General features: G+C 48.6%; 1 protein-coding gene across 5 annotated transcripts in view; it reads left to right on the top strand.

The window, feature by feature from the left end:
- Positions 1-25,663, top strand: part of Nf1 (neurofibromin 1) — an 82,211-nt gene that overhangs the window by 2,969 nt on the left and 53,579 nt on the right. For 3 of the 5 annotated variants that reach the window (XM_089573036.1, XM_089573034.1, XM_089573033.1), the window contains exons 2-18: positions 4,985-5,128; positions 8,614-8,718; positions 10,231-10,323; positions 10,976-11,091; positions 14,990-15,096; positions 15,167-15,234; positions 15,947-16,022; positions 16,216-16,319; positions 17,101-17,166; positions 19,278-19,454; positions 19,517-19,645; positions 21,842-22,081; positions 22,151-22,279; positions 22,344-22,547; positions 23,231-23,594; positions 25,003-25,076; positions 25,209-25,594. In XM_089573036.1, coding sequence (XP_089429162.1) covers positions 4,985-5,128; positions 8,614-8,718; positions 10,231-10,323; positions 10,976-11,091; positions 14,990-15,096; positions 15,167-15,234; positions 15,947-16,022; positions 16,216-16,319; positions 17,101-17,166; positions 19,278-19,454; positions 19,517-19,645; positions 21,842-22,081; positions 22,151-22,279; positions 22,344-22,547; positions 23,231-23,594; positions 25,003-25,076; positions 25,209-25,594 — 2,582 coding nt within the window. The remainder of the gene's footprint in view (positions 1-4,984; positions 5,129-8,613; positions 8,719-10,230; positions 10,324-10,975; positions 11,092-14,989; positions 15,097-15,166; positions 15,235-15,946; positions 16,023-16,215; positions 16,320-17,100; positions 17,167-19,277; positions 19,455-19,516; positions 19,646-21,841; positions 22,082-22,150; positions 22,280-22,343; positions 22,548-23,230; positions 23,595-25,002; positions 25,077-25,208; positions 25,595-25,663) is intronic. The other 2 variants (XM_089573037.1, XM_089573035.1) reach the window with 1 other exon arrangement.

Below are 25,663 nucleotides of genomic sequence, written 5' to 3'. Positions count from 1 at the left end.
TCACGCTCATTGATGCTGCAAGAGGTGTGTGCTAACTGGGAGAAAACGGCACACACCTGCACTGCGATCCAATTGCACTGCTTGAGGCCTGCTGCATTATCGTGCCATGAGAGCCGCTTATAACTCCATGCAGGACAGATAAGCAGGCTGTTTGTTTGTCTACCTGCAGATAAATTTCTAGTTTTTGGTGCGACTGACTGAGGAGAACCCACACTTCTTCCTTGCGTCATTCCTCTCGGAGTCTCTCCTTTCGTGTGCATCACTGTGTTCCTAAGTGCATGCACTGCAAAGGGTATGCATGTTGGGAGAGCTGTTTCAGAATCAGAGGCCTGTACGAACTCTGTAGGTCTACCGTAGTGCAGGCCCGGATTTTTCTTGAAGACTAGTGGGTTCACTGCATTGTGCATGACCTCGTCCATCTCTCAGCTGCCTCATTATGGAATAGGCTGTTGTGCTGAGGCTTTGCTAATCCAAGACGGTCGGTGGCTGCGACATTTGGCTGACAACCAAATGTTTCTCTGCCTCTGACTTTTTACTAGCGCTAAGTAAAACAGAGATTGTGAAGTTTTCATGGCGATATGTTCGCTTGAAATTCTTCTGACCCTGCTGATCATCATCATCATCATCATCAGCCTGACTACACCCACTGCAGGGCAAAGGCCTCTCCCATGTCTCTCCAATTAACCCTGTCCTTTGTCAGTTGCCGCCACTGTATCCCCGCAAACTTCTTAATCTCATCCGCCCACCTAACTTTCTGCCGTCCCCTGCTACGTTTGCTTTCTCTTGGAATCCACTCCGTTACCCTTAAGGACCAGCGGTTATCTTGCCTTCGCATTACATGCCCTGCCCAAGCCCATTTCTTCTTCTTGATTTCAACTAAGATGTCATTAACCCGCGTTTGTTCCCTCACCCTGCGTATGTAGTGTCTGCGTGAGGACAGAAACAGGAGTGTCAGTCTTAGTTCGTTATTACATTTAGTGTTTCTCACTGGCCTCGTTAAAGGGAAGCTGAAACGGTTTTTAAAGAATTCGAGGTTGTTCAAGAATTCGAATCTATCAAGCTTCTGGATAAACCATGCAAAATATTTTTGCACTAGCATTTAAAACGGTGACATAATCGTCGATTAAAACCGCGACGATGTTCAGGCTTCTCCTCACTACGCTGGAGGAGTGCGAGGAAACTCGGCAGTGACGTCAACATTGCCAAAACTTCACATGTCCGCTGCTTACACCTGCATGCTACTGAGCGTCGTCACATGGCGCAAAACAATGCATTGTGAGCTTCACCTTCGATGGCGTCGGTTTTCTTCCATGGAATAACCCTTTCTTCGCTGGAAACGTAGTGCCGTCATACGTGACGTCATTATCGGGGCCTCTGCCCGTCGTTGTGCGCTTCAGAGAAGCCTGAACACTGACGACGACTTTATTCGGCGATTACGCCATCATTTGAAATGCTAGAGCAAAACGATTTTGCAGGCTTTACCAGCACATTTTGCACATTCGGCAACCTTAAACTCATGGAATTCTAAAACCGCTTCAGTTGCCCTTTAAGGAGCATCAGCTCTGATGTCTGCAACGCCTGTGTTTGCAATACAATGCGACCCTGCTGAGAGCTGAAATAACTACAGATGGGTAGATCAATAGTGATAGCACGCAACACAGGCACTCCATGGAATTAGTGGGCAATACAATAGGGTGGGAATCTATCGTTAAGGCTGAGGATGTTTATGATGAGTGGTGTCGGTTGAATAGCGTTAAGTGCTAAGGCCAATGCTCCTGGAAGCCTAGGAACAGGTCAGAGGAGCTGCTGTGCTTCACGTGTGGTGGGGAAGGGATTAACGATGCTGATGGGGGGGACTAATGACCCGTGCTCATCAAATTCATCATTCTTCCTACTGAACTGTGACAATGGCTGGTTTGTTATTACTGTTGATAAAGCGTGGTCAACCAGCCATCCTGGGTTCGTGAATGTGTCTCCCTGGTGTCCTAACCCTTTCGCGCAGCTAAATCTTTATTTCATCCTGGGTGTTCATACATGGTGTTCCTCACTATAGCAGCAGGAACAGTTGTGAATCGCGAAGTTGGTCAGATTGGTATACTGACATAACAAATTACTCAGCTGAACTCAGCTCATTTGTACAGCTACGGTAGAGGGTAAAACAATGCTGAAACCTATCTTAGCTATTACAGGGCATCCTGGAACTGCTGTCCCAGTCGCTGACATGAATTATGGTCGTTTTGGACAAATGCAGTGCAAGAATAAAAGAGAGAAGTTTTACCAAAAGAATCAGGTCGGTGTGGGAGTGGTCAGCACTGACGTGTTGTAACCACTTGCATTCACAGCTTCATTTTTTTTTTTTTTTTGCCAACGCAATCTCTGTGATATAATCTGTTCCTGTTAGGAAGAACTCTGAGCTCCTTTCAACCCTTTTCGCCTTGCCTGGAAGAAAAGAAATCGCATTTGATCAGAGCAGTTTCTATTTAGTGCATCAGTGTGTTGCACCGAATATGCTTTTGAAAATGCTCATGCTAAATGAGCATTATGTTCAAGATTGTCAGCTATGAGTTATTTCATGTATTACCTGCCTTTGTCTTGTTTGGGGTGCTTGTTTGCCAAAGCTTTCTGAGCTTTTTATGCCAGGCATGTATACTGCTTACTTTCTGATATTTCTCTCCGACAAATTCCTGCTTAGCGAGGGCATGAATTGTGATCCTTCCTGCTGTCTAGCCAGTGCTGCAGCTTTCTTTTCAAAGCTTCTTTCATTATGATAACAAGGAGAAGTTCCTGTATGTTGCGAGGATTCTAATGTGAGCTGTCGTCCTTTCCACTGTGCTTCTGGACATGGTGTCATGGTTTTAGCCAAAAGCCGATGTCTGGGGTGAAAATCTTTTGGGAAAGTCTTGAAGCATGTTTTAAAAAGTGCTAAAGCATCTGTATGTCTGTACTGCACGTGACTGCCTATGCACTCGCGTGTTCCAGGAGCTGGCATATACTTATTGTGCATGAAAGTACAATCAGTTTTATTATTACATAAGTTGACAGAGATCACAAAGTCAGAGGCTGAAATATAACCCCCTGCGCTGAAAAAGTAGGGATGAAATAGCATGTGTTCTTTTCCTCATTTGCTGCTGCTTGTATCTGTGTACAAGCACAGATGCATGCAAGCTGCATGCATAATGTAAAAATTATGCGCGCTGCACATGTACCAAGGCTGCTTGGCAATTCCGCGCCTTTTTCTGCTGGGGTCATTGACTCTGATGCAACTCGCTAGGAGATGAAAATGCACCAAGAAAAAAGAAAAAAATAAATGCTCAGATTGTCTCGTTTTAGTCTGTGGCCTTTCATCTCGTGTATGTGTCTAGAAATGTTATTTCGCTATAATGTGTTGTTGCACACCAGGGCAAGACTTGTGGAGTTTCTTTTTTGCGCGGTTGATTTGCCCACCACTTGCACCAAGGCACCTGGCTTCATGACCTTTAATCTGCTTTGTCTGCAGAGGTTTTGCTTATTGTATGCATTATGTATTCGTCACTGTCAGGTTGTTCGTGTTTTATCAGGCATAGGACGCACCAGGAAATCTGCATGGCCTGAACTTCCGTGCAGTGGGGCACAAAGCGACAGCGGGCTATTTGCTTTTCTGGGATGCCTCCCGATATCTTTCTAGAACTGTCATCAACTTCCGTAGATGTTTGATTCCAGCCTATTTGATTTTTTTTTATCCGTTTGCTCCCCTGATGCTGTCCATGCATTCGTACCTTTTGTTGATGTGACCTGGTAGTTTGATCAATTCCTGTGGCATTGACGTATGGTGATGGTGCGGGAATCTGACTTGGGGAGAAGACCGTTAGGTCCTGACCTGCTACCGAGACTGCACCCGCATTAGCTTTGCTCTGCGTGCATTAGTTGTACTTGCACGCCTGTGCCATCTAAGGCACTCCACTTCAGTGTTTTGCCTTTTTCCGGTGACAGTGTGAAGGTTTTAGCATGTGATGTAGGGTTTAAAGTCCTGAAGTGATGTATTGGCTATTAGGGACGTCGTAGCAGAAGGCTCCGAATTAATTTTGACCACCTGGGGTTGATTAGCATGCGCTGGTATTGCACAGCTCTTGGGTTTTTTTGTATTTTGTGTACCAAAATATGGCGGCTGCGGCTAGAATAGACGTCTCCCGGCCTACGTCATCAACGCACGTGTTTCTGGTCCGATGGGCAAAACATGCGCCGTACCAAGAAGGCTCACACTGGGAGAAGAAAGGCTGCCAGGCGTTTCGAATCAGGGAAAAAAGCTGGTGGGGGAGTGCTCGGCACCTGAAAAACCGGTTCAGAACCGAAAGTCGACGATTTTGCCCATCGGGGCACACTTTTTTGACGTCACACTGTTTACATCAGGAAGAGGTCTATTCCTGCGACCTTCGGATCGGTGGCCGAACACTGAATCTCCACTGAGCCACCATGACGAGTGACGTAGAACTTTTCCTGCTGTGTTCTGATGCAAAATTATTTTGAGACTGAGAAGAAAATTCGAGAAAGAAGATATTCAGCCCGTGCCACTGGATATGTGCTGATAAAGTGGGGAGGTTTGTTTTTAATATTTTAATACTAAATTTCACAATCTAACCCTTCTCTTGTCATTGCTTGGCAGCATGTTTGACTGGCGCCGCAGTGGCTCAGTGGTTATGGCACTCGGCTGCTGACCCGGAAGACGCGGGTTCGATCCCGGCCGCGGTGGTCGAATTTCGGTGGAGGCAATGAAATTCTAGAGGCTCATGTGCTGTGCGATGTCACTGCACGTTAAAGAACCCCAGGTGGTCGAAATTTCTGCAGCCCTTCACTGCGGTGATAGCCCGGGTCGCTTTGGGACGTTAAACCCCCATAAACAACATGATAGACCACAACTGGCTTGCACAGATTGTCGCGGAAGAGTTAATGTTGAACCACTTTGAGTGGGGGGACCTCCGGGTTGAAGGTTGTTGGCTGTTGTGCGCAGCTCCCCTGCCGGAGTGGGCCGCAGACAACTCACTCGCGCATCAACGTGGAGCAGAACAAGGAGTGCCTCATCAACATCAGCAAGTACAAGTTCTCCCTGGTCATCTCGGGACTCACCAAGATCCTCCACTCGGTCAACGAAGTGGTGCGTATGGACCACTTTCCTCCACCCACTTACCATGTTCCACTTCGAACCTGTGCAAGTAATGGTCGGCAGAGAGGAATTCTGTGGGGTGCACACGCAACTGACAGGTCAGCCTTAGCAGGTGGCGAGTAGTTCTGGAACAGGTTTGCTGTACGTCTGGTCTTTGTAGCGCAAATATTGACAACGCTTGTTGTTGTGTGCATTGTTAGTGCAAAGGGTTTGGACGCACAGCTATCGCTCTTGCTCCCCTGCCTCTTCCTTACCCTTGGAGAAAGGTGGAAAGTCCAGCGGCCTTTTTCTTGCTGCTTTGCATCATTGGGTAGTAATTTAGGCAATGCAGATTTTCACTCGCTATATGCTGGTAATGTTTGGGACACAAAGTGCAGTCTTTGTCAAAAGTAACCAGGCTGCATGGTTTGCTTCTAGCTTGTATAGTGGAGCCCTTACGACTTTCCTAAACATCAAAAGTTGTTGGAAGGTAAGAAGACCCCCAGTCCTTACCTTTAACGGCCATTTGAGCTTGAGGGAAGCTGTAAGGGCTCCACTGTTCGAGCTAGATGCAAACCATGCAGCCTGGTTACTTTTGACAAAGACTGTACATAAGACTCAATTGACTTCTTCCCCTGTCAGCCTTTCTTCATTTTCCGCAAAATGTCCTTAATGTCACCATGAGGAACAACATGCAGAAGCACTCGGGCAAGTTAGCAATTGAAGCACACACTGAGTGCATAAATAACATGTTCAGACTACTTTCATTGTTCATGCCATACATCCAGGGGCTGTTTATTTTTTAACGATTCCTTGTGCTGCTTTTTTGCCCTCGATGCTGGCTCCAGGAGCAGCTTGTCAGTCACAGCCACAATCGGTTCAGGAGTGAGGGAATGAGCGAGGAAAAGAATTGTTGCAAAATTGTTGCACATCAGTGCCGTGATGTCAGTAAGGACTCCTGGTGATCTGTAGCTGTTTTTGGTGTGAAATGTGTTGTTAATGGGCTAAGTAGGTAGAGGCAGCCGGTGTCTCAAAATAGAAGAGAAAATGCGATGTATGGGCTGTGATTTCTGCGACCATTTCTGACCCCTCCCCTCTCGTTCAAGTTTATATCAAGTTTATTGACTGTTTGAGTGCTCCAAACGCAGCAATGCTTTTGCTCCTCTTAGCATCCTGATTTGTTATAAATGATGTTATGCATTATCCATGCTTTTTCTATGCGTAAAAGTAAGCCTATCTGCTTTGATAGGTGAAGTACTGCTTGGTCCAAGGGCATTAGCTGTGTGCTTGATGCACATTGATGTAAATGTGCACACTACGTGTTTGAAGCAATGCTAGTGTGAGGAGAATGGGCACTGTGGTTGGTAGTGTTACATTTGTACGGGCAGGAAAACTCTGAAACTTGTGCCCGCATGCACCTAATGTTCGGAATTTGGCTGTACGCTGTGGGTCCTGGCTCTACACTTGTCGTTTAGCTCTCATTGGATCGGCGTTATTAGATGAATCTGTGTCCAGTTCAAGGAGATAGTAATCGAGTGAGATGATGTCATAGTATTGCGAGGTCTGAGCTCACAGAGTCAACATGGGCAGGGCATCATGCAGTGTGAACAGATAACCAATTAAGCGTTGCGATAAATGGATGGATTCGAACTGCAAGTTAATATTGGGTTAATGGCAGCAGGCCATGTCACTGAGTCAAGCGGACGGATGAGATTAGGTTGTTTGCGTAGATAGAGTGGTCACAGCTGGCACAGGCTTTGTTGTAACTCAGGACGTGCTACGTCCGCCACTTAAGAACGCGGGTGGCGCTGATGAACACTCTCAAGGTTAGGATATTTGTAAACATACATACCCCCGAAAGCAGAAGATTTGACAGCCGTCGCCGTAGCTCAGCGGTAGAGCACCGGACGCGTAATTCGGAGGTCGTGGGTTCGGATCCCACCGGCGGCATGTGGTTGTTTTTTCTTTGCTTTTCTTATCAATTAGCTTTAAGCGATAACACATTCAGCAATATTCTAAATGGAACAACAGCACAAAATAAATAAACAAATTAAAAAAATCCCCTCTGTCCTTTGGTTTCTGTGGCTGTTGGCTTCTCACACATTGTTGTAGTTAGGTTAGTTAAGTATAGTTAGGTTGATGGTAATGATGATTATAAAGTCAAAATTCTTGTGCTGAACTTTGTGTGGGTTTAAATTACTAGCTGTGCAAAAAAAAAAAACTGAAAATATTGGTACATAGCCTTTCATAGCTAAGATTAGCAGTACACCTTACATGTTCTTGTATTCCTCGCATCCTGCTTTTGGTTGAGGTGCCCTTATTGTTATCTCTCTTGGCGTATCGTTAACTAGTAGGTTTTTGTTGTTTTTGAAATTCTGTGGCTGACACTTGTTATCAGAGCTGCTTTGTAGCTATTCAAAAGCTTGTATATTTCTGTGATTTTCTGCATTTTGCGGAATGTTTTAAAAGATGTGTGCTGTCGGCTAAGGGAACATCCTCTCGTATTGCTTGAAAAATGTTCCAATACGCTGTAGGGCAGCAAAAGAGGAGGACACAAGAGGCGAGAGACGAACGCCACGAGCGCTAACTTCCAACAAATTTTATTCTCCTGAAGCATCACATTTATAAGCCGGAAAACAGTAATCACACATGCCAACAGTATCAGTTCCTTAGAAAAGCGAGCTCTTTATCTGATAGGAGAATGGAAGGTGTGCGTACACAAGCGCATCCTGACCTACTTATCTTTTCAGCTTCAGTGATTTCGCGCGTTACCCTTGCTCTGCTTTTTCCTATTACCAGACTTTTATCAAAGAAAGGCTTACAGGTTTTTGACTTGCATGCGAGAATGTGATCAACCAGCGATCTGCCTTGCCCGTCTCTGACGTTGCGAGCAGGTTCCATTAGGCGCTCGTTCAGACATCTTCCCGTCTGGCTGATACAGCGTTTCCCGCTTGACAAGGGAATTTTATACACAACACCTTCATCGCCCCACCATGGTGGCTCAGTGGTTACGGCGCTCGGCTGCTGGCCCGAAAGACGCGGGTTTGATCCCGGCTGCGGCGGCTGAATTTCGATGAAGGCGAAATTCAAGATGCCCGTGTGCTGTGCGATGTCAGTGCATGTTAAAGAACCCCAGGTGGTTGAAATTTCCGGAGCCCTTCACTACGGCGTCCCTCATAGCCTGAGTTGCTTTGGGACGTTAAACCCCAATAAACCTAAACATAAACAACACCTTCATCGCACGTGACGTAGGGATTCTGATGCCTAGTTGCGCATCCACGCGCTTTGTTGGTGTCGTCTCTTGTGTCCTCATCTATTGCTGCGCTAAAGTGTATTGGAACTATGTACGAACAAGACCAAAAAGCCATGCTGTTGAAAAATGGGGCGAGGTATATTTTTGGAGGAAGCATCCAAGCCTTGTGTGGAGAAACATGTTAATCGCGTGTCGGACGCTGTCGGACTACTTTTTATTTTCCCTTCCCCTCACCTGTGTGCAGTTTGCGTACCAGAGGACGCACAGTCCAATCCAGCCAGAGTTTGAGAAGAACTTCTACGAGTCGCAGCTCATTGTGCTGGACACGCTCGAAAAATGCCTCAGCAGGGTGAGCTCACGGTTTGCATGCTAGTATACGCATCCTGACCATTTTTTTTCTTTTTTCCCGCATTTCTCTTCTATTTCTTTTCTACATTGTCTGTTTTTTTCTCCTCCTTGTTGGGTGCACTAATTTTTTGTGTGACCGCGTTTGTACCGTTATAGCATGAATCTTTTTTTTCAGCATTTTCTCACTTAGTAGCTGTGGGTATCGTGTTTGACTTATCCTAAGTTGTTGCGGGAAAAGTGTGTGGCAGAACTGATTCCACGCTAGCCAGCTTAAACTGCGACTGTGCTGCCTTCACGTCATGCAACTTCTGGGGGGCCTGTTTTGCGCTGTGTAAGACTGCTTGCCCCGGTGACGTTCCGTGCTAGAGGAGTTTAGGTTTATTTCCACACACTTGAGTCCCGTGACGAAACAGAAGACGAGCAAAACGAATGCATGATGCAGTGAAATTAACAACGTAAAAGAAAAGCAGTCATGTCCAGAGAGAGCAAAAGTGGGATTTGGTGACCACAGGATGCATACCTTGCGAAGTACGGGGTGGCAGACGAAATGGCTTTTGCAGTGTAGTCAAAACGAATTCCACGTGATGCGTTTCCTTCTGGGACAGTATAGAAACACTATGGCTGTGAAAAACGGGCGTAAATCGCGTTCTGATAAGTGTGTGGATTGAACGCAGTTTGTCAGCCGAAGCAAAAGTATAACTGCGTATGATTATCCCTTCGGCCACCCTATGAAGTAGCCATCGGTAGCAGTTCCAAAGCGAGGACAGTTTACATTCTAACACTTCCTTCCATGCCTGGCCACAGTTGTTGTGAACTGAAAATCTTATTTATTTTAGAATTTATGCATGTACCTACATTTTCTTGTCGGGTTGCTCTAGTGCTTCCTTACAGCATCCTCCTAATAAGACTTTGCTCACTGGGTTATGGTGCTCGGCTGCTAACCCAAAATATGCGGGTCCAATCCCGGCCATGGCAGTTGCATTTATGTGTACTGTATGATGTCAGTGCACATTAAAAGATCCCTGCATGGTCGAAATTATCCGGGGTCCTCCGCTACTGCTTTCCTCATAGCCTGAGTTGCTTTAGGATGTTAAACCGCCATAAACCTACGCCTAAACCTTTCTTCACTAATTAGAAGCCAGGTGTGCTTCAAAAGTTCCTTGAAAGGATCTACGTAGCATTTTATTGTCATTATATTTTGATGCTGTGGAGCTCGCTGTGGACATGCATTTTTGTTTTGTTTGCTTGCTTATGAGTGCGTTGAGCAGGAATCGGAAAGCTTTGTTCTGGAATCCCAGGTCTTTCTCTGTTTGTGCTTGGGAAGACCGTACGTGACAAGTTGTGTTGCTGCATGGCTTGTCGTTTGTGTTTGGAGGTGGGCACGAGCATTGCTTGCGTGTCTCTGTATGCAACATGGTGTTGGTGCTGCCGCTGTTGTCTCTCGGTGTATTGCGCGACTACTGGGGGTCCAACTTTCCGACGGGGAGCGGGGGGGACTCGTTCTCAACCGTAGATCTCTGCGACTCCACTTCCGCAGCAACCCAAGGAGACTACACGCTACGACGAGACCATGAACGTCAAGGCACTGCTGCGCGAGCTCTGCAAGGTCAGTCCCCCTGCTTTTTTTTGCTTGAGTACAAAACCTTGATGTCAGAGAGCATGGAAATTGGTTGAGTTGGTGCTGCTGGTGTATTTTATGTTCCTGTTTGAATCAAATCTGGGCAGAGAACTCCTAACAGGTAATGTGAGAGCTGGGTCCCACAGCTGGCTCTGACAGCTGCTGTGCTTCTTGAATGCTGTTGTGGTTGGTTGCACCTTATTCTATTATGAACAGCATGACAACCTTGTGGTACGACAAAAATCTTCACTGGGTTTTCAAAAAGGATGTGCAAGCCGTTTTTTCCTCGAAAGCTTCTCGAGATGTTTGCATTTCTACGTAAAGCTCGAGCTGTTGTCGTATACATTTCAAAATGAATTTCTGCTAGTATGTGTACTACACTTTTTTTTTTAGTGCAAGTTTGCTTGCCATAAAGGCACAGACAGATTGGTGTAGCACCAGGCAGCAGGTGCTGGCTGCGGAGAGATAAAGTGGCCATTTTTCGTGATCTCATGCTGAGATGACACTGTCTGTAATGTGGATTAGCCATGCTAACTAGCTTCTGGCAGCAACACCCATCATTGTCGCTACTTAGTGTATGGCAGACTTGCTGTTCTGATTAGCTGGTGCAAGTTGCCTGATTTCCTGGGGTCTGCTGCAGTTCATCGACATGCCAGACAGCTCCATGGTGGTGCCCCTCAAGAACCTGGCCTCCAAGGTGCTCTTTGCACTCAGCCTCAACAACTTCAACGCCGTCTTCAACCGCATCTCTGGCAGGTGAGTGGCCTGCCTCGCTCAAACTTTTTTCTTTTTTTTTGGTTTTGTTCCTCGATTCTTGTACCATTTATTTCTTTGAGTAGTAATGCCAGTACTGGAAACTTGGTGTGATGGAGCTGTATGTGAAATCATGAGTTCTGTTTTGCAGATGTTTCCGTGTTCTTGCTTTACTAATAGTTTTATACATTCCGCTGTCGTCTGATTAGCTGGTGTAGCATAGGTGCGCATTTATAGACAGAACTCTGCCTGGAATTTCAAGAAGTGCTTGCGATGTTGAAGCACACCATGTTGACCTTTTTTTGTGTGCATGTGATTTTGCTAGAGCAGTGTGTGATATTGCGTAGACTGCGTGGTGGTGCCAGTCGCCGACAGGCACCATGTCAGTGCAGTGCAGCATGCTGGTACAGCCGTTTGCGGTGGTTGACTCACCGTTTGTCGCCCCGCACACTGCTGCCATCTCTGTGCGCAGGCGTGAATAACGCAAGCACTAGTTTGCAGCGCTGCACAACAGAGGTCGCCACAAAACTGTTGTGTGGCAAATGGTGCAACTCTCCTTTCCTCCTCATTTTGCCTTTGCGTCATGCCACCCATGATGCCTCAGAACTGGGAAACGTGCCCTTAACTGCGGCTGCAGTGCGGTGCATGTCTTCCAGCAGTGAGCTGGTCACCTTAGTGCACAGTTGCCATGTTAATATGACATTCGCAGGGGTAATGACAGCCATCAGCAGGTGCTAGCATGATACTAATGGTGTTATCAGCATTTTACTAGCATTTGCTAATGATTGCTACTGAGGTACAGCTTGTTAAATGATGCTGCTAGAGCGTGGTCACCTCTGTTTTAGTAATGAAACTTGCCTGAGCAGAATTGGGCTGCGCATGTCACTGTAAGTGCACGGAAACATGCTTCATGTTTAAGCCGATATGCTGCTGAGCTCACCTTTCAGCTCAGAATGGACACAGTTGACGTACACTTCTGTGAGGTGCCAGGCCAACCGAGAACCTGTGCTGCATTTCCTTGCTACTCCAATGAGAGAGAGAACTTTTATTTCAACGCAATATTAAGCGTCGTGGGCATCCTGGGCCAGGGTCACCAAAACCACCTGGTCCGTCTGAGGCTAGCCATGTCTGCCCCGTTGGGGGAGAGGCTATGAAAAATGAGGGGACTGAATGATAACGGTGCAGGAGAAAAGGGCATGTTTTAAATTGCGTATGGTTTGGGATGATTGGGGCATGCGGCGGGAGAGTGTTGGATGCGGCGGAGAACGGATGGGAGTAATGTCTTGTCGAAGCAGATGTGATTTGAGTGATGCTATGACGACTACTGCCGTGTCAATGTTTGTTTCCTAAAGTGACCTTGTTCTATATTTAGAACACTCTGAATATTGACCTACTCCCTTGTGTCTGCCACCTTTGCCTGTAATGAAGGTGAAATTAGGAGAAGGTAAGTGACGCCAACCAAGTAAAATACAGGAAAAAACACGACGTTTCGGGACCGGCTCGGCCCCTTCTTCACGGTGTGACTACGGGCGAGCGCAGCTTGGCTTTTTAAGCCCCTGTGTGGAGGACCTGCGGGTCAATGGCCGCAGCCCATGGACGTAGGATGAGGGGAGAGTCCCCAGGGAACGATTAACATTCTCTCGTGTTTGCTGTATGTGCCACGACTCGAGTAGAAGCCTCCTGCGTGGGTTAGCTTCCGTTTCCAATACAATGGTGCTGTCGAAGTCAATTGGGTGGTCACACCCTTCACAGTGTTCGGCCACGGCGCTGCGTTGACGATTCATGTGACGGACGTCCGCTTTGTGTTGGTTCATCCTTTCCGCGAAGTTCTTCGTTTCCCCTATGTACGACGCCGGGCAGACGGAACACGGAATTTTGTACACGACGCCCTGGGCCTTTTCTCTGGGCTGCCGGTTTTTTGGGCGGGGGAGAAGGCGACCGATAGTGCTGGTTGGTTTGTGCGTTGTCAGCACCCCTTCTTTTCCGAGAATGCGACCGAGCGTCTCGCTCACGCCTCTCACGTAGGGGATGCAAACACGTTTCCGCTTCTGGCATGCGTCTGAGGAAATAATAGACCGGATTTTGTTTTGCCTTTCTTGTTTCCTGATAATGCGCCGGATGAATGAGCTTGGGTAGCCGTTCTTTTGGAGGTCAGAAATGACTCGGTTCTTCTCCTTCCTTTTATCTTCACTTGAGGAACATATGGAGTCGGCTCTCTTCAGTAATGACGTCACGACAGATGCTTTGTGCGGGATGGGATGGTTCGAATCGAAATGTAGGTACCGTCCTGTGTGGGTTGGCTTCCTGTGCACCGAGGACTGCAGGCCTTTGTCGTGCCTTGTAAGTAGGACATCCAGAAAAGGCAGGCTGCCCTGCTGTTCATGTTCAACAGTAAATTGTATGGCCGGTTCAACTGAATTTAGATGACTCTGGAGGTTTTCTATCTCTGAGGTTTTCACCACACAAAAGCAGTCGTCTACATAACGGAGGAATAACTTTGGCTTGGGATTAAAGGAGGAGAGGGCCCGGCTTTCGACGTCTTCCATGGTTAGGTTAGCCACTGTGACTGAAATTGATGCCCCCATAGCAGTTCCGGTTGTTTGCTTGAAAAATTCTCCGTTGTAGGTGAAAAAGGTACTGCGCAGACAGAGGTCGAGAAGGCGACATACCTCATCGACGTTGAGTGGAGTTCTCTCGTGCAGCGTTTGGTCGTTTTCGAGTGCGCACGACAAGGCACGACAAAGGCCTGCAGTCCTCGGTGCACAGGAAGCCAACCCACACAGGACGGTACCTACATTTCGATTCGAACCATCCCATCCCGCACAAAGCATCTGTCGTGACGTCATTACTGAAGAGAGCCGACTCCATATGTTCCTCAAGTGAAGATAAAAGGAAGGAGAAGAACCGAGTCATTTCTGACCTCCAAAAGAACGGCTACCCAAGCTCATTCATCCGGCGCATTATCAGGAAACAAGAAAGGCAAAACAAAATCCGGTCTATTATTTCCTCAGACGCATGCCAGAAGCGGAAACGTGTTTGCATCCCCTACGTGAGAGGCGTGAGCGAGACGCTCGGTCGCATTCTCGGAAAAGAAGGGGTGCTGACAACGCACAAACCGACCAGCACTATCGGTCGCCTTCTCCCCCGCCCAAAAAACCGGCAGCCCAGAGAAAAGGCCCAGGGCGTCGTGTACAAAATTCCGTGTTCCGTCTGCCCGGCGTCGTACATAGGGGAAACGAAGAACTTCGCGGAAAGGATGAACCAACACAAAGCGGACGTCCGTCACATGAATCGTCAACGCAGCGCCGTGGCCGAACACTGTGAAGGGTGTGACCACCCAATTGACTTCGACAGCACCATTGTATTGGAAACGGAAGCTAACCCACGCAGGAGGCTTCTACTCGAGTCGTGGCACATACAGCAAACACGAGAGAATGTTAATCGTTCCCTGGGGACTCTCCCCTCATCCTACGTCCATGGGCTGCGGCCATTGACCCGCAGGTCCTCCACACAGGGGCTTAAAAAGCCAAGCTGCGCTCGCCCGTAGTCACACCGTGAAGAAGGGGCCGAGCCGGTCCCGAAACGTCGTGTTTTTTCCTGTATTTTACTTGGTTGGCGTCACTTACCTTCTCCTAACATTAAATTTCCCAACCAGACAGACTTCTGTCGAATGTTTTCTTTTGAGTGAAGGTGAAATTGTACTTAGCAACTGCCATTGTTGCCAGTCTCAGATTTCATTGACGGCAGTCATCGATTCTCTATCGCTGGACACTCGATTTGTAATGCCCGGCCTTTTTTTTCAGTGAAGCAGCTTGTCATACTGTGGGGACAAACCCCATCTCGAACGGAGAAGCCATGTGTTCTTGAGAGTTCTTACAGGCAGGTGCACTTTCCACTGCAGGCTCCACGAACTCTCCAATGCCAACGAGGAGACAACAGACTTCAGTGACATCGAGCTCATCCAGCACATCAACGTCGACGTGACCAGGCTCATCAAGCTGCTGAATGGTGAGGCCTTCCAGTGTCCCCTTGCCGCTCGCGGTCTCACTAAGATGCTTCCTTGCCTGCCCTGATGCAGAGATCAACTCCAAGTTCCGGTCGTTGCGCAAGAACGCCCACCTCTGCCTCATGAACAGCCTGGAGAAGGTGCGCACCATGCTTTCTTTTCCTGCTCAAGTTGACTGACCCATTGGCTCGATTAGTTCAAGTTGACCATTCCACTGATCAGGTTGTTAAAAAAGTCAAACTGTGCTCCTTTGGGTGTGGTAATCAGGCTAAAGAATACAGTGTCGTCATTTTGTTTTTACTTTCATTCACCCCATACATTTGTAGGTGTTGCCGAATGCCGAAGCAAAGAGAGATATGTTTCCAAGTATGAGCTGTCCCACATGTAACAGTGCGCAATGTTTGCCCACTTTTCTCCGGAATTCGAACAGTAGGTCAGTAAGACAAAGCATAGAAGAGAATGATGAAAGGAGTGTAGAACTCCTCTTTCGTGTTGTTTCTTTTTCGTGCTGCTTTTTGAACAAGGGCCAACATTTACCAACTAGCCCGGGTTTCTATTCCTCTGGTATTAACCTTGTTACTATGTGTAGTTTTTAAGAAAAACTAGCTACACGGCATTGCTGGCTAGTTCAGGTCTTTTGGCATTTGGGCAGTGAGATGTTTTGCTGTGTGCCTTTTGTTGGTGTGGGCAATCCAATGGTTTCAGTCACCTTCTGGTTGCATAATGAAAGTATGTTATCAGTGGGCCTACGAGTGCATTCTTCCTGACGTGGTAGTGCTGTACATGGATGCCTTTGAACTGCGAGCTCCGTTGAACGGCACATGCTTTGGACCTGTCCGTTGCTCCATGCAGGCCATCTGGAACTGGATGGACACGTACCCTCACGAGTTCATGGAGCTGCAGAACAAACCCAACGATGAGCTGGCAGGTGGGTGTCTTCATCCATTTGTGAGACCTCTGCTTTCAGGTGCACTTGTTGTTGCTCTTACCGCGATGATGTGAATTCAACATTTCCATGCTGTGATGCTGCACTACTCGTTGCTGTATAGAGGGAGCGCTCATTCATGTGCGGATTCATTTCGTTCCAGTGCACTCATTTATTCACTGCGTAAATGTTGCAGATGCCTGTGACCGCATGTTTGACGTGCTGGACAGCTTTGCGGAGAGCAACAAGCGGCGGGCCCAGGCCTGGCCCCTGCAGATCATGCTGCTCGTCCTCTGCCCCGTGAGTACTGCATGATTGGTCACCTGCTTTGGCACTGTCCTCCCGAGCGGCGGTCCACTGAGTTGGAAAAGTATTTTAGAATTGGCTTGCATAGCAATGAAAAAAAAGCTTTAAAGAATGTGGTTTTATTGCTGTGATTCTGTCATTTTATTTCCCATCACCTCTCCCGAGTTCCCATTAAGTCCTGATGCATGTTTTTCCGCCATGACGGGCTGTGTGTATGGGTTCTGGGTATGGGCTTGGCTTCGAGACTTTCAGTATGAAACTGGGCTGTTTCCAACTGCATGTGTCTGGAAGTTGGGGACGAGACATTGACTGTGGAGGAAAGTTTGATGTTCGTGTGGACTAGCAGCAGAACCAGACATCTTTAGACAGTGCACTTTTTCCCTGAGGAACTCAAAAATTGATAATATTTCACGTTTTGAGGCATTTGGGCCACTTTGTTTTCTGGTGCCTGCCTGGTATTAAATTTTGGCAACTGGATAATGGGAGAGTTTTGTCGAGGAGTTGCCTCTTTCTTCTCGATATAAACGCTGCATCTTCAGCAGCTGCTGCTGCTGTTTGTGCAAAAAATGAGAGCTTCTAGGGACAAACTGCTATTTGGTGGCCACCTTTTCTGGAATGTTCTTGTGTTTCGTAGTCCACAAGAGTCCACACTGTCCAGTGAGTTGAGTCACACCTTGTCTTATTCGCTGTGTTGTGTGCCCAATTTGTCCATAAAGCCAGGCCGCTGTGCACAGGCATGTTTTGGCGATTAATGTGTGGTTTACTTGCCTGGCAGATCATCCTGGAGGAAATTGTGAATGCTGATTCTGGGGCACCCTGTTCACCGCGTCACCTGAAGAAGGTACGTATGCAATCCACACTGTCACAGGTCATTATTGGCATAGCTGGAAGGGGTGTGACTTGTCTTCATGCATGGACATCTTGACTCTTTTTCTTACCGCGGGAAAACAGGCAGTTTTCAGGGTGGTGTGCGTAAGAAATTTATTCACCGATAAATTAAAAAAAAAAACGTTGCTTTATTGCAGCAAACCAAAGTTTAGCCAAAAGATCTCGGTTTTTAATGACATTAAGAAAAAAAGAATAGGCTATGTATTGCTTAAAAGGAAAAAAAAAAATCTTCGAGAGAGGTGCACGAAAATTCACAGTACAGTGGAACCTCGATTATACGACGTTCAGGGGACCGCGCGAAACCGTCGTATAATCCGGGTGTCGTATAATCGAAAATCAAAGAATGCGGCCAGTGGCGCTCGGCCTTGCGCCGAAAACTGTTGACCGGCTTCAAGACCGCGGCAAGTACGCCAATCAGATTAAAAAAGACAAAACCCAGCATTTGTTTGAAACAGATTTGCAAAAAAATCTTTATTACCGTTTAAAAAAAATCGGTAATTTTTTTTTTTTTTTTTTGCACCTTTGCCCAACCTCGGCGCATCAACTTTCTTTCAAGGGCTGCCACGTCCGGCAGTAGGTCGCCAACATCGTCGCGTGCGCAAGCAAAGCGCTGGATGTTGTCGACGCTCTGCAACACGTCCGCGTAACTAGGAATGGGAGCGCAAACCTCTGCATTACAAAAAGCGCCGTGGACGCCGCTGTCCTCGCTTGGGCGAGCGCGGCCTCGCCCGCTTATCTGTTTTTTCATCAGCGTCGGCTCCTGCGGACACATCTGTTGCTGCGACCGACGCACGTCTTATCTTTTCTCTTTATCTTTCCTCTGATCTTTTAACTCTCCTCGGCAGCGGTGGTGGCTTAGGCGGGCCCGTGCGCTTTCCTTTTCATCCTTCTCTCAGTCGCAACAACAGGCAGGCCGCGCCTCCTTGGGACTCCGACTGCACAGGCTCGACGAAAAAGAGAGCAAGTGCACTTGGCGGCCTCGGCAACGCTCTCTTCCGCGCAAAAACGGGGGTGCTTAGATTCGCATGCAAAGTTTTTTTTTTTTTTTTTTCGGAAATTGGGGGGGGGGGGGGGGGGGTGCTTAGAATCGCGAAAATACCGCACATCCCGGCCTGCGTTTGCTGACGACCTTTTTTGACGGACGGTACGAGCCAGCCGTCGTACGAAGCGGGGTCCTTCTAAAATTTGCGTCGTATAACCGAGGTTTTTAATGCATTGTCTCTATGGGGGTTTTGCCGGGACCGCACAAATTCGTCGTAAAATGCGGGTCGTCGCATGACTGGGGGACGTATAATCGAGGTTCCACTGTAATATTAAATATAATCATTCAGAGGATGGGAGAATACGAAGTCTGAAATATATGTTTCATGTGCTATCATGTCACAAGCGAGTATTACTTGCCGCGGTGGCTCAGTGGTTATGGCGCTCTGCTGCTGACTCGAAAGACGCGTGTTCGATCTTGGCCACGGCAGTCGCATTTCAATGGAGGCGAAATTCTAGAGGCCCGTATACTGTGCGATGTGAGCGCACGTTAAAGAACCCCGGGTGGTCGAAATTTCCGGAGCCCTCCACTACGGCGTCCCTCATAGACTGAGTCGCTTTGGGACGTTATAACCCCCATAAACCAAACCAATTGTTTTGCAACAGAGCTACTTGTCGAGAAGCGGCCCCGATCACACAGAATAGGTCATTTTGTGCCATTGTTCGGATTGAATGATTTGAGTTGACGCAGTAATGAAAGAGTCAAGTTATTGTAAAGAACGATAGAGCACACAAAAGAAGCAAGTAGGCATTGAAACCGAAGAAAGCATTGGGAATTGTTACTTTTTATTTTGTGTTGGTCATTGACTAGATGGGGAAAAAATGGTGCTCTAATTTTGGCGGGAGGCAATTTCGTGGGAGGCAGAGCAAAGGGCAGCTTTCCATCGTTGGCATGTGGTTGTCTTCTCTTTGTGTACGCATGTCCCACAAATGCGGTGCAGCATCCGTTGCTGCAGTTGAGTAGCATGCACGCTTCTGCTCCTGGCAGATTGCCGCCAGTGTGTGGTCTTGTCGGATGCGCAGAGGCAGTTCATAGACAGCGTGAAGAAGGCCCTCGTACCCCATGGGACCAGCAAGCAGCTGATGGAGGCTGCAGCCGTGACGTGCGTCAAGCTCTGCAAGGCATCCACCTACATCAACATCCTGGACAGCAACAACGTTGTTTTCGCCCTCGTCCAGGTGGTCATCAACGACCTCAAGGTACGACTTTCGTGGATTGTCAGCATTGTCCTTGATGATGATGGTCGTGTGGCACTGCGCAGCTGCTGCTGTTCAACCCGGCCAAGCCCTTTGTGCGGAGCCAGGCCACGGTGGCCCAGGATGTGGAGCTCATGACCGACTGCTTCGTCTCCTGCTTCCGCATCAACCCCCACAACAACGAGGCACTTAAGGTTGGTTGCACGCTCTCTCTCTCTTTTTAAGGCGGAAGCCTTTAATGCCTCATCATTGTAAGCAGTCGTTGTCGACAGAAATGTCACGCTTTTCAATTGGTCGAAACAGTCGTGACGTAACAGTGCGCGAATTTCAAACAGGGCCAATTGTACTTTGGCTAGTAACCATGCAACCAATTAAAGGGATCGTATAGCCATGCTCCAAGTAAGTGGTAATGACTTTAGTTGATTGCTTAATTACCCAATTAGCCTAATTAAACCTTCTAGTCAGGCCAGATAAATAAATAAAACCGAGTAGGAAATTGGTCGAGTTCGGGAATCGAACACCGGCCTCCGGAGTGCGAGACGAGCATGCTGACCACTCTGCCATGCCAGCTCGATGGTTTGGAATGAACAAAGGCACGTCTAGTGAATATGGTGTCTTCGTTCACTCCCATCTTCCTCCCTTCCCGTTACAGCGACGTTCAGGTGTCCACCGAGGTATGCCAGACAGATACATTCCCTTTCCTGAAGAACCAAATTACCGACGAGTAAGGCTTAAACCAAACGGGTGATGGCGTTCTATGGACTCCCTGGAAGCGTTGCAAGACGCTGTCGCATTTCACTCTTAGAGGCGAAGCCTAACATCTTAACAAGGAATCAGTGACACAAGCAGCAACACCGCGCTAAAGGCTTTCGCCTTACCGCTTTAGATCAACGAAGTGCTCCCCTGAATATTTTCTTCTGACATTTTTTTTTGTTTTGTTTTTAAGCTTCGGCGAGGGGGCACTCTGTAAAAGGTGGGGCAGGGGTGTGCGTGGTTCCTGTGAATTCCTGGAATGTCGGGAGCAGCCCGTGTATTTACTTGATTGTGGAAGCTGCAAAGAACATTTGATTTCCTTGCGACCTCTGAAGTGAATGCAGAATGTGAGCATGGGAGATGTGCTGTTCTTACTACAAGCACAAGCACTATAAGTTATGTCTGTCTGCCCCCTTTTGTAGCTGCATTGGTAACAAAAAAGATGGGCTCTCCTGTGTACCGTAAATTTGTGCAGCTGGTAGCGCATTATCTACAACGAAAGGAGGAGCATGCATAAAATAGGCGTTAGTATATATGAAAAGTAATGGTAATAGCAATAATAATGATGTTTGGTTACAGAAAAGGAGAGGCGCAAATCACTTCTTGTCGGACACCTAACTGTGCTATGGAAGAAGGGGTGAAGGAGGAAGGGGTGCCATAGTGGAGGGTGTGGCTTCACTGCTGTCAAAGCGTGCTGGCTCGTGACATGCTGGCTTAGGAAAAATTTGGACCACCTGGGGTTCTTCAATGTATGCTGACATCGCAGAGCACAGGGGGCATCTTTTGCATATCGAAACACAACTGCTGCAGCTTGGTCCCACATCCTTGGGCTGAGCAGCCAAAAGTCCAAAGCATTGAGCCACTGTGGCTGGTATACGTAAAGTAAGAAAAGCTACTAGGACTGCAGTGTTGCTGCCTAGGTAAATTAATGGAATTTGAAAATAAGCATGGTGTCACAGACAGTTGAAGCCCAATGCATGATTGGGATGGGACCAAACGGTTGTGTGGCTGGCATGGGTCTTACTCACCCTGCCCGCAATGAGGGAGTAATTACTCATTGGCATCCACCCAAGCGCAGCCATACGGCTACAAAGGAAAGCTATACAGCTTTCTCAGAAACTTCGTAGTTAAAGAAAAATTCGTCCTGGTCCAGGGTTCGAACCCCAGGATCCCGGGTTCGAACCCTGGACCAGGACGAATTTTTCTTTAACTACGAAGTTTCTGAGAAAGCTGCAGCCATACGGCTACAAAGGAAAGCTATACAGCTTTCTCAGAAACTTCGTAGTTAAAGAAAAATTCGTCCTGGTCCAGGGTTCGAACCCCAGGATCCCGGGTTCGAACCCTGGACCAGGACGAATTTTTCTTTAACTACGAAGTTTCTGAGAAAGCTGTATAGCTTTCCTTTGTAGCCGTATGGCTGCGCTTGGGTGCATGCCAAGGATCCCGGGTTCGAACCCCGAACCAGGACGAATTTTCTTCAACTACGAAGTTTCTGAGAAAGCTGTATAGCTTTCCTTTGTAGCCGTATGGCTGCGCTTGGGTGGATGTCAATGAGTAATTACTCCCTTATTACAAATTTACTCCACCTTGGGGGATTCCCCTAAACATTTGACCATCACCCTGCCTGCATACTACAGGTGTGCCTGCATGCGGGAGGCCCGACCTGGACGTACCAGCACGTGCTGCTGGGCTCCCTGCTGCGAGTGGTGAGCCAGCCGCGGCTTGCCTGGTGGCCCCAGGTGGACCTGCTCTACTCCAAGGCACCTGAGCTGCGGCACATGTTCACCGACACCCTCAACCGGGTCACCCAGGGCTTTGTGTCTGCCCACGGCGGAGGCTCTTCGTCATCGGGGGGACCCGCCAAGATGATGATCCCGGTAAGGTCCATTCTCCAACAGCCCCTGGGAGGAGGAAACATGGCCTGACACTCGCCTGTGTGTGTGCAGAGCCTCACCCTGAAGGAGAAGGTGAGCACGCTGAAGTTCAAGGAGAAGACCGAGGAGCAGCTGTCGTACAAGAACCTGCTGCTGCTCATGGTGCGGCTCATCCACGCCGACCCCATGCTCATGCTCAACGTGAGTGCCTCCGCTGGCTCACCCTGCGTGCCTCTTCGTCACCTGCCCGCTGTGTTCACTGCAGAGCCAGGGCAAGGCGGGCCACGAGGTGCAGAGCAGCACGCTGGAGCTGATCAATGGGCTGGTGTCGCTGGTGCACCAGCCGCCCAGCATGCAGGACCTGGCCCAGGAGGCCATGGAGGCCCTACGGGTGCTGCACCTGCCTGAGCACATCGAGCGCTGGAACCCCGAGGCACCCATCAACACCTGCTGGGACCTCTCCTCACAGGTGCCACTCACTCCCACTATACCTAACATCTCTGTTACATCTCGTGCCGATTCTGTTGCCCTTATACCGACTCTTCTTCCCTTGCACTGACTCTCTTGCCGTTGTATCTTGTCCTTGTTCCAGCTTTCTTTCCCTTGTACTGACTCTCTTGCTCTCCTTGTTCTGGCTCTTTACCTTGTACCAACTCTCCTGTCCTTGCACTGACTCTCTTGCCCTTGCACCGACTCTCTTGCCCTTATACCGACCCTCTTGCCCTTATACCAACTCTCCTGCCCTTGTACGGACTCTTCTTCCCTTGCACCAACTCTCTTGCCCTTGTATCTTGTCCTTGTACCGACTTTTCCCTTTTACTGACTCTCTTGCCCTCCTTATTCTGGCTCTTTCCCTTGCACCAACTCTCTTGCCCTTGTACTGACTCTTTCCCTTGTACTGACTCTCTTTCTCTTGCACTGACTTTCCTGCTCTGGCATCAACTCAGCCGCGCTTGTACTGACTTAACATCCCTTGTACTGACTTACCAGCCCTTGCGCCAACTCTCCTGCCCTTGCACCAGTTCACCCTCACTCGCACCGACTTATCAGCCCTTGCACTGACTCTCCTACCCTTGCACCGACTCACCCACCCCTGTGCCAGATTTTCTGCCCATATGGGTACTCATCTGCCTGTGTGCTGTGGCTGTGCAGGCACTGTTCTCCATCTCGCAAAAGCTGATCCAGCACCAGATTCTGGGGTACACGGATGTGCTGCGGTGGCTGCGGGAGGTGCTGCGGTGCCGCAATGCCTTCCTGGCCCGCCACCGGGAGTACGCCAACCTGGGCTCGCACGTGGCCATCTGCAAGCAGGCGCACATCAAGCTGGAGGTTGTGTTCTTCATGTACCTCTGGAGCGTGGACATCGATGCCGTCCTGGTGGCCATGTCCTGCTTTGCCCTGCTCTGCGAGGAGGCCGACATCCGCTGTGGCCAGGACGATCTCACCGTCACCTACCTGCTGCCAAACTACCACGTGTACCAGGAGCTGGCCACCGCCAGCACGGTGCTCACCACCGGTGAGGGCACCCTGCTTTGACTGTCTTCTTCCGGCAGGCAACAAGGTCAAGCTTGTGCCATCATGCTGATAGCTGTTCAAGTCGGTAAACTAATTTTGGTATCCGGTGGCTCAGTGGTTACGGCGCTCGGCTACTGACCCGAAAGACGCGGGTTTGATCCTGGCCGCGGCGGCTGAATTTCGATGGAGGCGAAATTCTAGAGGCCTGTGTAGTGTGCGATGTCAGTGCACGTTAAAGAACCCCAGGTAGTCGAAATTTCCGGAGACCTCCACTATGGCGTCCCTCATAGCCATAGTTGCTTCGGGACGTTAAACCCCAATAAACCTAATTTTGGTAACTGTTCAAAAATCAAATTGTAATTAAACTGTTAACTGGTTTGTTCATAGAAGGTTCTTGATCAATGAGTTAGACAGGTAGACAGTGGTAGAGTTAGATAGTGGGGTTAAAAATTAACATGCAGAATACTAAAGTAATGTTAAACAGTGTAGCAAGGGAACAGCAGTTCACAATTGATAGTGAGATGCTGGAAGTAGTAACAGAATATGTCTACTTAGGGCAGGTAGTCACCGCTGATACGGATCATGAGAGGGAAATAAGTGGAAGTACTATAAGAATGGGGTGGAGCACATATGGCAAGTTCTCTCAGATCATGAATGGCAGTTTACCAATATCCCTCAAGAGAAAAGTACACAACAGCTGTATCTTACCAGCAGTCACCAATGGGGCAGAAACGTGGAGGCTAACAAAGAGGGTTCAGCTTAAGTTAAGGACACGCAGTGAGCTATGTAAAGAAAAATGATAGGTGTAACATTAAGAGATTGGAAGCGGGCGGAGTGGGTGAGGGAACAAGCGCGGGTTAATGACATCCCAGTTGAAATCAAGAGGAAGAAGAAATTGGCTTGGGCAGGGCATGTAATGCGAAGGCAAGATAACCAGTGATCCTTAAGGGTTACGGAATGGATTCCAAGAGAAGGCAAACGTAGTAGGGGGCGGCAGAAAGTTAGGCAGGCGGATGAGATCAAGAAGTTTGTGGGGATACGGTGGCCACAACTGGCAAAGGACAGTGTTAATGGGAGAGACATGGGAGAGGCCTTTGCCCTGCAGTGGGAGTAGTCAGGCTGATGATGGTGGTGAATCAAATTGTTTTAAATTTGAATAGTACACTGGATATTTGAAGATCTAATTGAATTTCGATTCAGCATGTTATTGTTCAGTTGAAAGTTGAAGCTCAAGTATTCACGCACTGTCAGTAACTGAGCTAGTTAAACAGCAAAGCCAAGTCATGTGGAACAGCTCATGCAGTGAAACCTTTCTTTGTGTGCTAAATTGATAGTGCAGGCAATCTTATGCATCCTTGCCACATTCTGTCTTAGTTGTTGGTCTCACTGCTCGCGTTTCCTGGTTCCAGGGCGGGCTGTGCTTCAGAAGAGGATCATGGCTTTGCTCAGGAAGATCGAGCACTGCACCCAGGGTTGCTCACTGGTGGGTTGTCGATAAGTGCACGATGCTTGCTTTTATTCTGCCGATGGTTAGCAAGGCTGCACGAAGCCCTTTGATCTTGCCGCCACCTCTCTGCTCTTGCCGTTCACTCCGCCTGCGTGCTGTGTGCTGCAGGCGTGGGAGGACACCTTCATGAACTGGGACGCGGTGACCAAGCTGCTGGTGAGCTACCCCAAGTCCAAGCTGGAGGAGGGCCAGATGATCTGTGAGTCGCTGCACCGCACCATCGGCAAGCGGCGGGCCTCCCACCAGAGCACCGAGCACGAGCTGGAGGACCAGGTGAACGAGTGGGCCAACATGACGGGCTTCCTGTGTGCCCTCGGGGGTGTGTGCCTGCAGCGCCGCTCCCCCTCGTCGTCCTCCGCCAGGGCACCCCCCCGCTCCTCCCTGTACGGGGGCACCCTCACCTCCCTGGACGCCCGCACCAAGGGGGCCCTGGTGGGGGTGGCCGGCGGAATGCTCACGCCAGGACAGGACATCCAGTTCTGCCCTGTCACACAGTGAGTGCGGCCCTGCCTTAGGTTTATTTATTTATTTATTTATTAGTTACCTGCATCGCCCCGCAGGGC

Source organism: Amblyomma mixtum, chromosome 2 (genome assembly GCF_055824585.1).
Source record: "Amblyomma mixtum isolate Tamu chromosome 2, ASM5582458v1, whole genome shotgun sequence".
Lineage (NCBI taxonomy): Eukaryota > Metazoa > Arthropoda > Arachnida > Ixodida > Ixodidae > Amblyomma > Amblyomma mixtum.
The sequence above is the reverse complement of the archived record's forward strand: the minus strand, read 5'-3'. Positions and strand labels throughout refer to the sequence as shown.